At 35.9% G+C, this 12,706-nt stretch overlaps 1 protein-coding gene and 2 non-coding genes across 3 annotated transcripts; 2 read left to right on the plus strand and 1 right to left on the minus strand.

Moving 5' to 3' along the window:
• Positions 1–823: 823 nt before the first annotated feature.
• On the minus strand, positions 824–10,465 carry LOC148851390 (aminotransferase ALD1, chloroplastic-like). Its single transcript, XM_088947033.1, has 10 exons — positions 10,125–10,465; positions 9,968–10,002; positions 9,758–9,825; positions 6,665–6,781; positions 3,591–3,653; positions 2,401–2,505; positions 2,172–2,222; positions 1,709–2,029; positions 1,393–1,599; positions 824–1,297 (listed from the first exon to the last, which is right to left on the minus strand). The coding sequence occupies exons 1-10, from the start codon at positions 10,205–10,207 to the stop codon at positions 1,004–1,006; spliced, it is 1,344 nt and encodes a 447-aa protein (XP_088803159.1). The 5' UTR covers positions 10,208–10,465; the 3' UTR covers positions 824–1,003.
• On the plus strand, positions 4,505–4,578 carry TRNAN-GUU (transfer RNA asparagine (anticodon GUU)). Its single transcript has one exon. It is a non-coding gene; the product is annotated as a tRNA-Asn (tRNA).
• Positions 4,791–4,864, plus strand: TRNAN-GUU (transfer RNA asparagine (anticodon GUU)). The gene has a single exon. It is a non-coding gene; the product is annotated as a tRNA-Asn (tRNA).
• Positions 10,466–12,706: the final 2,241 nt, after the last annotated feature.

Here is a 12,706-nt window from a genome sequence, read left to right on the forward strand (position 1 = left end):
AATTATCTTTCTCGTGGATGGGATTGGTCCACGATTCATTTTTGTTACCCTGCCTCACAACATCCTCCAAACCCTATACATCATTTTACCGTTGAAGGTCTCCACTACCAAAGATCTCTGTTGTTGTGCTCCGCTGAAGCTCTCCTCCGCCGAATCTCTCTACCACTGGTATGTCATTAGATTTGTTAGAAACAAGTTTGTTAGTTTGTATAAACAGTTTGGTGCTATGTTTGTCTTGTAATAATTTGTTATTTTGCTTGTTTAAATATTATTTTTAATACTTTTATCAATAAAATACTATTTTTTATTTTTAAAAATTTTATTACTATTTTGTTGAAATTAATATTTTTAGTTAATATTCAATTGTCAAAACCTTTTTTCAATTTATTTATTATATAAAATATACAAATTAGACAATTGTGATCATGGCCTGTGTAGATTACTTCATATTAAATATATAAGACATATGGAATCATAAAGTGTGGTGTGGATCCCACACCTACAGAATACCACTATAAATGTGGACTAGCCTAATCCACATAGCCTCTACACCTAAAAATCTTAGCTCCACGCTAGGGGTGGACTGAATACTGTCCGTGGATTGATACCAAATTCACAAACATGATGCGTTTTATAGGGGGTTATTAGTGACTAGTAAGGGCTGCGATTTCAAATTTCTAAGGTGGATTGCAGTCCATTTATCTCTTAAATTAAATCCTATAAACTTGATGATCAAAATTTACTTTAACGTCTCTTTGAAGGAAATCCTGAAACCCTCTTCATGTGCCACCACCACAACAAGATCACTGAAAGAGACTTCTCATTCCGAAATCATGGGATTCTCAGTAACTTTATTCCCAGTCTTTGAGATCATTATTTGTTACAGTTACTACTCACATGACACGAAACGACAAGAAAGTAGACAGAATTCCAGACTAAAATTAACCTGAATGGTTAATACCAGCATTTTGATTGACCCAAGAACGAAGATGTGAAATGGGTTTTATCTAAACAGATTTTTCAGCCTCATTGAAGCTTCGAGGATGCTTTCTCTGTGGCCAAATGCACTAACTCTGAGATACTCTTCCCCACCAGGGCCGAATCCCCTCCCAGGAATTGTACTGATGTGTGTCTTCTCAAGAATCTCATCAAATACATCCCAAGAGCTTGAACCTGGGAAATGCACCCAAACGTAAGGAGCATTTTTTCCACCATATGCCTTCAAACCCAGCGATGCAAATGTGTCCAGAATTATTCTTGCATTCTCCTTGTAGTAATCAATTACGCCACGTACAGCCTGAAACAGTTTTGCAGGCAGAAAGCTCTCAGCAAGATAAACTACGCCCATGTAGCATATATGAAGCCATGAGCTGAGAATCTAGAGAGACTCACCATGGAACCTTCAGGGGATAAGCAAGCCAGGCCCCCTGCCTGAGCAATGCTGGATGCGCCATTGAAGCAGGTGCAGACAATGCGGTTGAAATCTTTTATGACAGGAAAGCCGTTAGCAAAGCACAGCTCCTCGGGAACCACTGTCCAGCCGAGACGGACGCCGGTGAACCCAGCAAATTTGGAGAAGGAAGAGACCTCAATTGCGACCTAAACGGCAACCAAAGCTTTGTTAGAGAGGCAAAAGAAAACTTTGACAGGTTCAATTCTCCATGGCTGAGACTTTGGGTGACAAGCTGTGTTACAGTCACAGTCGTACCTCTCTTGCCCCAGGAATTTCGAAGATAGACCTTGGGCTATCATCTGAGATATAAGCGGCATACGCAGAGTCGTATATGATGATTGATCCATTTTTTCTTGCGAACTCCACTAGTTGCTCTAGCTGCTTTCTCGATGTAGCATAACCAGTTGGGTTATTTGGGGAGCAGAAGAAAATGATGTCAGTCCTTGCCGTGGTCGACAAGTCTGGAAAGAAATTGTTCTGAGGCCCACATTTCATGTACTCGATGTTCCAGTATTTCCCTGTTTCCTCCTGAAGCTCTCCAGCTTGACCAATTATAACACCCGAATCTATATATGCCTGCATCAAGAAATCCATGAGAGAGAGAGAGAGAGGATTGGGTGGTAACCTGTTACTGTGTCCATTAATTCATAATACAGAAAAAAGAAGGCAAAGGAAAAACAGTAATGCATGATGTTATAAGCAAGAAGAGTTGGATTACCGGAAATGAAGGGTCTTGGACGGCCATTTTCACATTGGAACCCAGAAGCAGCTGCGATGGAAGCAGAGAAATCAGGATGTTTGGTGAATCAGGACGCGATGACATTCATCATATAATAAGTACAGCTTAATTTTAGAAGCTAATTCCAGGATAAGACCAAAATGTTTCTCAAGCCCAAATGCAAATAAAAAGAACAAAGTTCAGTTCACCAAATTCTCAAGCACCGGACCTGAAGGCGGGAAATGTCGCACTGTGCACCATCTGATACGAAAACTTCTGTGTCCTTCACCTTTAGACCTCTGTAAATCACATCTGCAATTGCCTTCCTTAATGACTGTAGTACAATGGAGAAAGAAAGTTAGCAATCCTTGTATAAAACCCACCCCAAGAAAGAATTAAAATATATGCAAAATTATAACGAAAAACTGGAAAATGAATTCAAAGCGCTAGTTATATATTAGGCTTCTTATTGGCATTAATTCTAGAAGCTTATGCATTTTGCATAGTTAACCTTATTTTAAGTACTATTTTTGTACATAAGGAAGGAGTGCAAATACAAATATGTAGAGTGCAATATTATGTATTTTGTATGTCCCCCTAGACTGAGCCTAATGCACTGGTCAGTGGTTGCAATTGGCTGTTGTCATCAAAGTTTTTAAAACCGGACAGGATAGGAAACCGTTCTGGGCTCTGGTTCCCAGGTTGAATGGTTCGACCGTCTGGTCCGAACGGACAGTCTGTTTCGACAAAAAAATATATATATAAAAATAAAAAAGGCCAAAAAGTGTTGTCCAGATCGACAGTTTGATGGTTTCCAATTTTGAAAACACTGATTTTCATGGTTAAATTTGGGCCAGGGCCACACCAATAAGGCGCCTATTTACATTTGGGAAATAAACCCAACTATATGCTTATTCAATAACTAATAACTTCTGTTTAAAATAAGTAATTTTTTCACCAAACACTCATGAGCACTTAATAAAATTAAGCATTTATTTTTCAAATAAACACTCCTAAACTTAGCCATTTGTTTAAGGTAACATTGAATTTTCAACTTTAGCAAGTCAAGGGAAAAAACTTTGACTCCTTCCACGAAGGAGGCTTTTCCTCAATAAACCCACACCAGACACTACCCATGGAATACATTATCAATTCCTCCCTTAGTAGATCATATATACATCTATCACTTAGAAGCTCAATAGGGTTTTGGTGTTTTCTTATTGGTTTGATCCTGGATTGACCCAACCCATTGACAGCCTCAATGGGAAGGGATTCTATAAGCATCACAATAATACCATCTATGATCAGTTAATAAGCATGGTTAAGCAAGTAATTTAGTATGAGACAATAGAACAATCTGACAAAACATAAAAGAGCTAGGGAGAAAGGGAGAAACCAGTCCAAGCACAATAGCATTACCTTGTTACCTTGCTCAGCTCCATACCCTTTGTAACCCTTAACAGTTGATAAAGCTTGTGCTTGCTGCAAAACAGCTTAATTACTAATCAGTGAACTACAACCAAGACAACGAGACTGGCAATGGTTTCTAATCACCTAATTGGGATTGTTTGGCTGAACATATCCGCTGTGTAGCAGTTTGTAGAATCAATGATTACACACCACTCTACTGATATACATGTGACTCATAGTTAAAGGTTGAATGATTGTGAGTCCAATGTGTTAAAAGACTACTGTGGGGAATTATAATTGGTCCCATAGCCTTCTGAACAGGTATGGCGTTCAGCGAATCCTATCTCAAATAGGGTACTGTTAGGAGTGCTTTGTTTTCTACCATTGAAGTTTTGAATAGTAGATGTATGGTTGCTAAATAGAACAAATAGCTGGAATAGTTCAATTGGTTAGAGCGTGTAGCTGTTAACCACAAGGTCGGAGGTGTTCAAGCCTTTCTTTTAGCGTATTTTTATTCTATGTTTTTTTCCTCTCTTTAAAAAATGAAAGTTTCAAGCCGAAGTTTTGGTTGTATTTAATGGCAATGCAAATAAATTTGTACTGATGCAAAATTTTAACAGTATTGGAGTAGCTCAGTTCGTTAGAGTGTGTGACTGTTAATCATAAGGTCGGAGGTTCAAGCCCTCCTTCTAGCGTGCTTTTTTCCTATTTTCTTCCTCTCTTTAAAAAATGAAAATTTCAAGCCGAAGTTTTGACTGTATTTGATTGCAATGCAAATAAATTTGTACTGACGCAAAACCTTATCATAGTTTAATTGGTTAGAGAGTATATGAAAGTTTCGAGGCAAACTTTAGCTGTGTTTGAAAGCAATGCAAATAAATTTGTACTGATACAAAATTATGACAGTGCTGGAATATGACAGTGCTGGAATAGCTCAGTTGGTTAGAGCGTGTGGCTGTTAACCACAAGGTCGGAGGTTCAAGCCCTCCTTCTAGCGTGCTTTTTTCCTATTTTCTTCCTCTCTTTAAAAAATGAAAATTTCAAGCCGAAGTTTTGACTGTATTTGATTGCAATGCAAATAAATTTGTACTGACGCAAAACCTTATCATAGTTTAATTGGTTAGAGAGTATATGAAAGTTTCGAAGCGAACTTTAGCTGTGTTTGGTAACAATACAAATAAATTTGTACTGATACAAAATTATGGCAGTGCTGGAATAGCTCAGTTGGTTAGAGCGTGTGGCTGTTAACCACAAGGTCGGAGGTTCAAGCCCTCCTTCTAGCGTGCTTTTTTCCTATTTTCTTCCTCTCTTTAAAAAATGAAAATTTCAAGCCCAAGTTTTGGCTGAATTTGATTGCAATGCAAATAAATTTGTACGCAAAACCTTAGCATAGTTTAATTGGTTAGAGAGTATATGAAAGTTTTGAGGTTATTTTGTTTGATTGTATTACAAATGAAGTAAATTAAGATATAAAGCAGAATAAAACAAAATGCAAACAAAATTAAACAAGAATTTACATTTTTTACATTTGCACTCCTATATATTTATACTAGTGCAAATAAATTTGCACTGCAACCAAACACAGCCTTACAGCCGTATGGTTAGGATAAGGTTTCCTTGAATTGGGTTCACTAACAAATTGATACTTTTTTTTTTTGGTATCTGTTGTTATTCATAAATAGATAATACTTAGTATTTGATTAAAAAAATAAAGAATAATATAGATATATTAGAAAATTAATAGTGGTCAATCCAACTCAACATTCAATTTAATTAGCAGACTCCTTCCCCCACCCCGCAAAGAAATAAATAAACAAAACAAAAGAAAAAGAAGTGAACAAAATCAAGCCTTAAATGGGGTTGGCTAAACGAAATCTGTCCCACCATTCTACTTCTTATATTATACTATTAAAATCATCACAAGATGATTGTGTCCATAGGTTTTAATTTCATCATATTTTTATGAGATTTCAAATTATTTTGGGGCCAGTGAAAATGAGGTGCCCAAATTCCATTGTTTGGTTTTCTTTCATTAAATTCTGAAGTTTTTAATTTGTGAGACTGTATGTTTAGTTATAGTATAATAATTAACTTAATTCAGTATAAAAAAAAAAGAGAAATGTCTCCTAATCCCACCCTAGTTATACAAAATGTGGAGGTTTAGGAATCGTTATAAACAATTATTGGCAACCACTAGGCCTTATAAAATAATGATCCCAAGCCAATAACCGATTTAACAAGTTTCTAATGCCATTACATTATAATAGAAACTGATGGGTAGTAAATGCTGATAATTGACAAGGTTTGGAATTCACTCTCAAAGGAATTGCCATGAAGTCAGCCTGTAACCCCACTTTTGTTGTCTGAACTCGAGTCAATCCAACTCAACAAGCTTTATTGAAATACTCTATTAAATTTAATTAGCAAGACTCCCCATCCCCCCCACCCACACACACATAAATAAACAAAACAAAAGAAAAATAGTAAATAAAGTGAAGCCCTAAATGGGGTTGGCTAAAAGAGATTCCAAATTGGTTTGGGACCAATGAAAACGAGGTGCCCAAATTCCACTGTTTTGATGGGTTTTATTAAATTATGAAGTTTTCAATTTGATGGATTTTATGCTTAGTTATAGTACAATAATTAACTTAATTCAATATATTTTATACTGGGAAAAAACAAAGAGAAATGTCACCTAATAAATAGTTATTTGCGACGACTAGACCTTATAATGATCCCACGCCAATAACCAATTTAACTAGTTTCTAATGCCATTATATTATAATAGAAACTGATGGGCAGCAAATGATTAAAATTAATAAGGTTTTGGATTCTCTCTTAAAGGAATTTCCATGGAGTCAGCCTGTGAACTCCACCAGTGCCGTCTGAACTCAAGTCTTTTGTCTTGTATACTTGTCTATGTAACTCCAACTCAGCCAATGGAGTGGTCCATGAGTCCATCTCTTTGGCTTAGTTTTCCACTAGGGTCTTCTTTAAATAAAAAAAAATAAATAAATAAGCATATTAGCACTTAGTTGGCTGAAGAGAAAAAGGGAGCCAAAGCATGGTTCTTAGTTTCTTACCTCAACCATGTTGGATGTGATGATATCGGGTATCGGCTCAGTGGTATCACCAATTCCAAGGCTTATCAACTTTGCATAAGGATATTTCTGAAGGTGTTCATTTTCACGCATACCAATCTGTTTTCAATTTCATACAAAGAGAATTAGTAAGAAAGATCTATTTAGATGGTTTCAAAGTTCAAACAGGTGATGAGGAATTTGAGAGGAAAGATGAAAACTCATTTCTGGGAGCTAGCATGTAGCCATGCACAAACTGGGCTAGACTTGGACCGAACTGATCATAATATAGCAATGGGCCAATGTGGGTTTAGTGCTACGCCACCATTAAAGACTGAGTGGTCAACTGGGCCTATATTAATGCATTGATTGACCCCAAAACCTTAACAATCAATATCTCATGCCCTAAACTCTAAAGTTTGTAAAGAAGTGTTTAATGTAGGCTGACCGAACTGGAGCAAGAAATTGAGATCTGACGCCCCGAAATTGGCTTGGAATTTTCGACTGATATGTTTAAGGCTAAGGTCATCCCTGAAAGACTACTGCCAAGCAAGATGGGGCCAAAGGCCCAAAGGCCACCGGACAAAATCAGACAGGGTAATAAACGCCAGTTCTAGTCTTGATGAACCTTTGGGAAACAAATCCTTTTAGACATTCTAACTACCATTCAGTGTCTCTTTCTTAACCTCGCCCCTTATGTATTAGGGCTGTCAATTGATCAGGTCTGGGCCGGATCAGGGTAGACCCAGTCGCTTATCCATAATAAAAAGTTTAGTCATGGTTCCGGCCCTATGGGTACTAGGCCCGAGATTATAACTAAGAAGCTTTTAACCTGGTAATTTGACAATACATTTAGTAATTCTGTTGCCCTCTTCTCAAAATATCATATGCATACCCTATAAATTTATAATTTAGACATCTTATAATCATCATCATCATCATCATCATCTATGCCTTCTCCAAATTATATGGGCTTGGCCGCATGAATCCAATTTCACCATTCCGTTCTATTCAGTGACATATCCATTATGGGCATGCTTAAATCATTTCTTATTATTTCCAGGCAAGCCCTTTTTAGTCTGCCCCCTAGTTTTTTAACTTCTTCAATGTGTGATAGATCACTCTTTCTAACAAATGATATAGATGATCTTTTATGCATGTTACCAAATTATCTCATTCTATTTTTTTCTCATAGATCCAGAACTGAATCGGGGCTCAAGATACAAATTCAAAGCTTGTGTGTCAGTTTCTAGGTTGACTCGCCCTATCCTATATGTCAATTTTCTCCTCTTTTAATCTTAACTACCACAAGGCTAAGGAGAGATTATGACTAAATATGCACAATGCTTTATATCTTAAAACTTTAAAACTACTAAAATGAAACCATCATGCATTGACAAAGTCACCCTTAATTTATGTTTGTTGCCTTTTTTTCTTCAGACTACCATTCCCTTCTTTTACCAAGATACTTATGCAATGAAAAACTAGTAATCAATGACTTCTTCATCCTTTTTCAATTATGTACATCTATAGGCATATGGCTTATAAAAGTAGAAAAACATTAACTTATTTCGAATTTTACATTTTTTGCATAATAATTTTGGACCTAATGTTTTTTAAAACTCACTCTATTTTATCTTATTTTCTTTCTCACCCATAAAAAGAGTAATTATTTATTGGTTGTTTTTAACTTTAAATCTAAAAGAATATTGCTTTTATGATCCTTTTATGGCTAAAGTGGCTTTGTTATTTTAATTGGAAATAGTGGTATTAATATCTTTTAAATTGAAAATAGTGCCCAGTAAAATAATTGCAAGTAGAAATACACTATACATACATACATACATACATATACATACATACATACATACATTAAGTGCTCTATAACATTTATTGAAAACTTTTCCACTATAAAAAAGTTAAGAAAAATACTGGAGTTCCAGAATCTAAAAATGTTCATTAGAGATGGAAAAATATTATGAAAATGACACTTAATGTGTTATTTAATTACTAAAGAAAATTTTAGAATAAATATATGAGAATAATTAATTATTAGAATAAAAATTTTAGATAGTATCTAATGCACCACTTAAAAGCCAAAATATTGAAGAGAAACCCTAATTATTAAATTGGATGGCCAAAGTTGTACTTGAGAAATCAGGATGCAAAAGTTAAATGCTTCATGGTGCTTTATATTATATGACTTACTCTTCATTCCAGTCAACAAAGTTTCATAGACAAACACAAAACTTCTGGTTTGGGATTGACTGAAAGAAATGAAAGAGAATCCATCTTCATTAATGCTGCAATATTCTTAGGATACCTCTTGGCTGTTTTTTAATCAATATTCCTATCTTCTTGTTGCAGCTCCATTCTTATTAATCTGTGCGTCCATTGAACTAGTTCAAAACCCATTTTCTGGCCAAGTTTTCAAAAATACAAGACTCTGGACCTTATAGTTCATGATAAATCCTAAAGGTACACTACAAAAAAACAGGTTTTCTTTCTAAAGGGGTGTAGACGCACAATTATACTTATGATACATAAGAGAACCCAGATATATTTTTATCCCAATATTGTTGAATATTTATATTATTGGCATATTAGACAATTTACTGAAAAAAAGATTTTTTTGCATCACTGATTATTTGTAAAAATAAAATGTGCAAAGTTTGATTTTATAATTTATATGCTGATTTGTTAACAAAATGATGAGCCTAGCTAGTCCAAATGAAGTCAAACTGACTGGAATTATTAAAATCTTTTTAAGTTTTAACTAAGCTAGGCATGGGGTTCATTTTTTTTTTCCACGGTTGGTGAGACACAAAATTGATTTCAGGCTTGATTTGAAGAAATTTCCTAGTAAGTAGATTGGCTTGTTGATTGCACCTCAGATTTCTCTTATCCCTAGAACCTGCATCAGGGCACATAGCTACAGAAGAAAGCTTCAAATTCCAGAAGTTAATTAAAAATAAACACAAACAGCATAGATGAAGAGAAATAATAAGATCAAACCAATAAAAAGCTTGGATTCTTCAATCCAACAGAGAAATATGGGAGTAAAAAAAAAAAAAAAGCTTGAATCTAGTCACAGACCTCAGGAAACAGATACCCATTTCTGAGCTTCTCCAAATTTACGTTACGAGGGACCCTTGTGCAATGATCTGCAATTGCATTGCACTGTTCATCATTTCTTTAAAAAGACGAGAGATCCCTAAGAAAATAAATGAAAAACCAACTCAAGAGATCACTCAATGTTCAATTTCTGGTGGGTGAAGGTTGAAGAATGCTTTGCCATGCACATACCAACTCTTCTCCTCTCCGTCTTGACGACCTCCCCACTACAATGAAATCATCATCCATCAATTAATCAATAAAGAGCTGCTGTCTGCTATTGATCAGTGATCAGTGATGTATGCATAATTTATGAAACTACCGGAGCTCAAAAGCAGCATCCACTTACCTGGTCTGGACCATCCTTGGCTTAAGCATCAAGGATGGACGGACGGAAATGCAAGGTGATAGTTGAATCTGATGATAATACATCTTTCCCTTTAGCTAGCTTTGTATGCAAATTACAGAAGGGAGAGTTGAGAGTTGAGAGCTAGAAATTAATGAATCACTTGGACGTGAGCTGATGAGTTCTCATGCTATGTGTTTGTATATATATAGCACAAGAGTGGTTGAGAGTTCAGACTCTTGTGAAAGAGTTTCCTTGAAGAAATGTATATGGGTCTCCTATGATGACTTGGAACGGTTGATTTGAGCTGTGGAACAGGTGGGGTTGGCAGAGTTTTCTGTGATGGACCCTGGAAGCCTACAGAATACCTTTTCAAAGCTTCACGGCATCTGGGTTCCAAGATATCCATGTGATTATTGAACATTTAATTATATGAATGGACCAATCAACTATTTGAAAATCCAATCAATTAATTAGTCATGGCACCAAAAATTTACTAAACACACCAAGTAGTCCAATTTCCACATTCCCTCCCCTCCCCACCCCCTCCACACACACACACAACCTCATTTCTTGGTATTTTCCATGTAATTTGTGTGATGGTTTTGAGTCTTGACCCACCTATACCAAATGTAACATGGAAAATTCTTGTAGCTTCTAGCTTTTCTTCTACCTACTTAAGTGGCACACCCTTATCATCAGTTGGCTACCGTGGTTTTCTGACCAAACAAAGTTAACACATTCTGTGGAGCTGTGGAAGAATCTGGCAAGAAACCCAGATTTTTCTTGGTTATAGAAGGGTTTCAACCAGCACTTCTCCAACTTTCCACCAGTGAAGTGAAGAAACTAATAAAACACAGTCAGAAGGACACACCAAAGGGGTTAAGGATAGTTGTTGGTTGAATCAATGATCCGAAAGCTGGACCAGAGATGGATGGATGGTTGGGTTGAATAGGACCCAAACCCAAAAGTTCAATTTGACAGGATCATTGAATAGAATATAATGGTCCAAACAGGAAAACGACATCAACTTCCATCATACTACTCTGTAATATAGTTTTGCCATGTAGCAGTCCAAATTCAGCAGCCTGCAGGGATGTCAACAGGGCTCTCCCTGCATGACACGTATGGAAAGCCCTGCTGGCTGTCCAAAGCAATCCCTATCTTTCGACAAAGATCGTCCTTTACGCTTTATACTAATATATAATATATATACTATTAAGCATGCATATATAGAGATACCGTGACCAGATACTTAGCCCAAGGTGGACCAGACCAACCATCTCAAAGCGTTTGATTCATTGTTATGACCACGAGAACTACGTTCGTGAAAAGCTTGATTCAAAACGGTCTAAATCGAGTTTCGAGTTGAAATTGAACTTTATTATATAGGTTCATTTGCTACATCACTCCCTCGAATTTACTCTTACCCATGACCATACCTTGAATCAAATGAAATGATCTCTTATGAGGCCACCGAAACACATGTAAGGCCATGATTCTCGATTTTGGCTGACAATATTGACTATAAACAATGTTTGGCAAAAGAATCCGGAAAGACAAAATAATTGGCTCGTCTCAAAGCAATTCAACCAAAACTTCAACTCTACCAAATAGGCCCTTAGGTTTGGGGTTTAAATTTTGTTTGGATCAAAATAAATTTTGAGGGCAAAAACATAATTAAAATCTAGCTATTCCATCCAAAGTCTGTATAATAAATAAACCCTTGCTGAAATCTCCTTTGAAGTTTAGTAATTGCAATCACCTCCCCTGAACTTTTTAATACAATTGCAAATAGATCTCCTTTGGTAGAATCTTTTTAAAATAAAAAGGCATAAAATGTCCAAGATACCCATGCAATTACTATTGAGACTGGTTTTTATGGTGAAAATATACAAACTTTATGAATGACAAAAACAAAGAGATTTAAAGTAGTAGCTTTACCTTGGAGTGATTGATATGAAGGGCAAGTTTGGAAGATAAATCAATTTCAAAAAAGAGATTGGGAGGGTTTGGGGTAGTGATTTATATGAAGAGAAGATTTGGAAAATAAACATTTTTGTTAAAAGTAATTGCATTGGCATTTTGTTAATGGCTTTTTTAAGAAAATTCTATCAAAGGGGGTCTACTTGCAACTATGTTAGAAAGTTAAGGGGAGGCGATTACAATTATCAAACTTCAAGGGAGGTTTCAGCAACAACCAGAAAATTTAGGGAGGTTTTAGCAATTTACCCTAAAATTTATCATAATCTATAGATTGTTAATTAATTAAGTTTCAGCACAATGTATGGATGAGCTGCACTTATCTACACTTTAAGCCTAATAGGGCTTTTGTTTGGAGAGGCATGTTAAAGAATAAAACCTATTTCGGGACCTTGCGTAACAGATTAAGCTCTTAGGTTGAACAGTCCTTTGAGAATTGCATTCTATATTTTATCCCTTTTCTTTGTGAACTCAACATAAAGGGTTTTAAATATCTCGTTTATGGAACAAGGCAGCCCATGGGCTTGCTTGCCGTTTTGATTGTTTTGCATTGTAAATCAGAAAAAATTTGGCTGTTTGTTAAAAAAAAAAAAACAACTTGA

The sequence above is a fragment of the Nelumbo lutea genome, chromosome 5, assembly GCF_056320005.1.
Source record: "Nelumbo lutea isolate HS-2025 chromosome 5, American lotus-T2T, whole genome shotgun sequence".
In the NCBI taxonomy this organism is placed as follows: Eukaryota; Viridiplantae; Streptophyta; class Magnoliopsida; order Proteales; family Nelumbonaceae; genus Nelumbo; species Nelumbo lutea.

Coding starts and splice junctions, on each gene's coding strand:
- LOC148851390 (XM_088947033.1), bottom strand. CDS start 10,207: ATGTATTATCATCAGATTCAACTATCACCTTGCATTTCCGTCCGTCCA. Junction 9,826..9,967: donor GACGGAGAGGAGAAGAGTTG/GTATGTGCATGG, acceptor ATGCAATTGCAG/ATCATTGCACAAGGGTCCCT. Junction 6,782..9,757: donor ATGGGTATCTGTTTCCTGAG/GTCTGTGACTAG, acceptor AATTGAAAACAG/ATTGGTATGCGTGAAAATGA.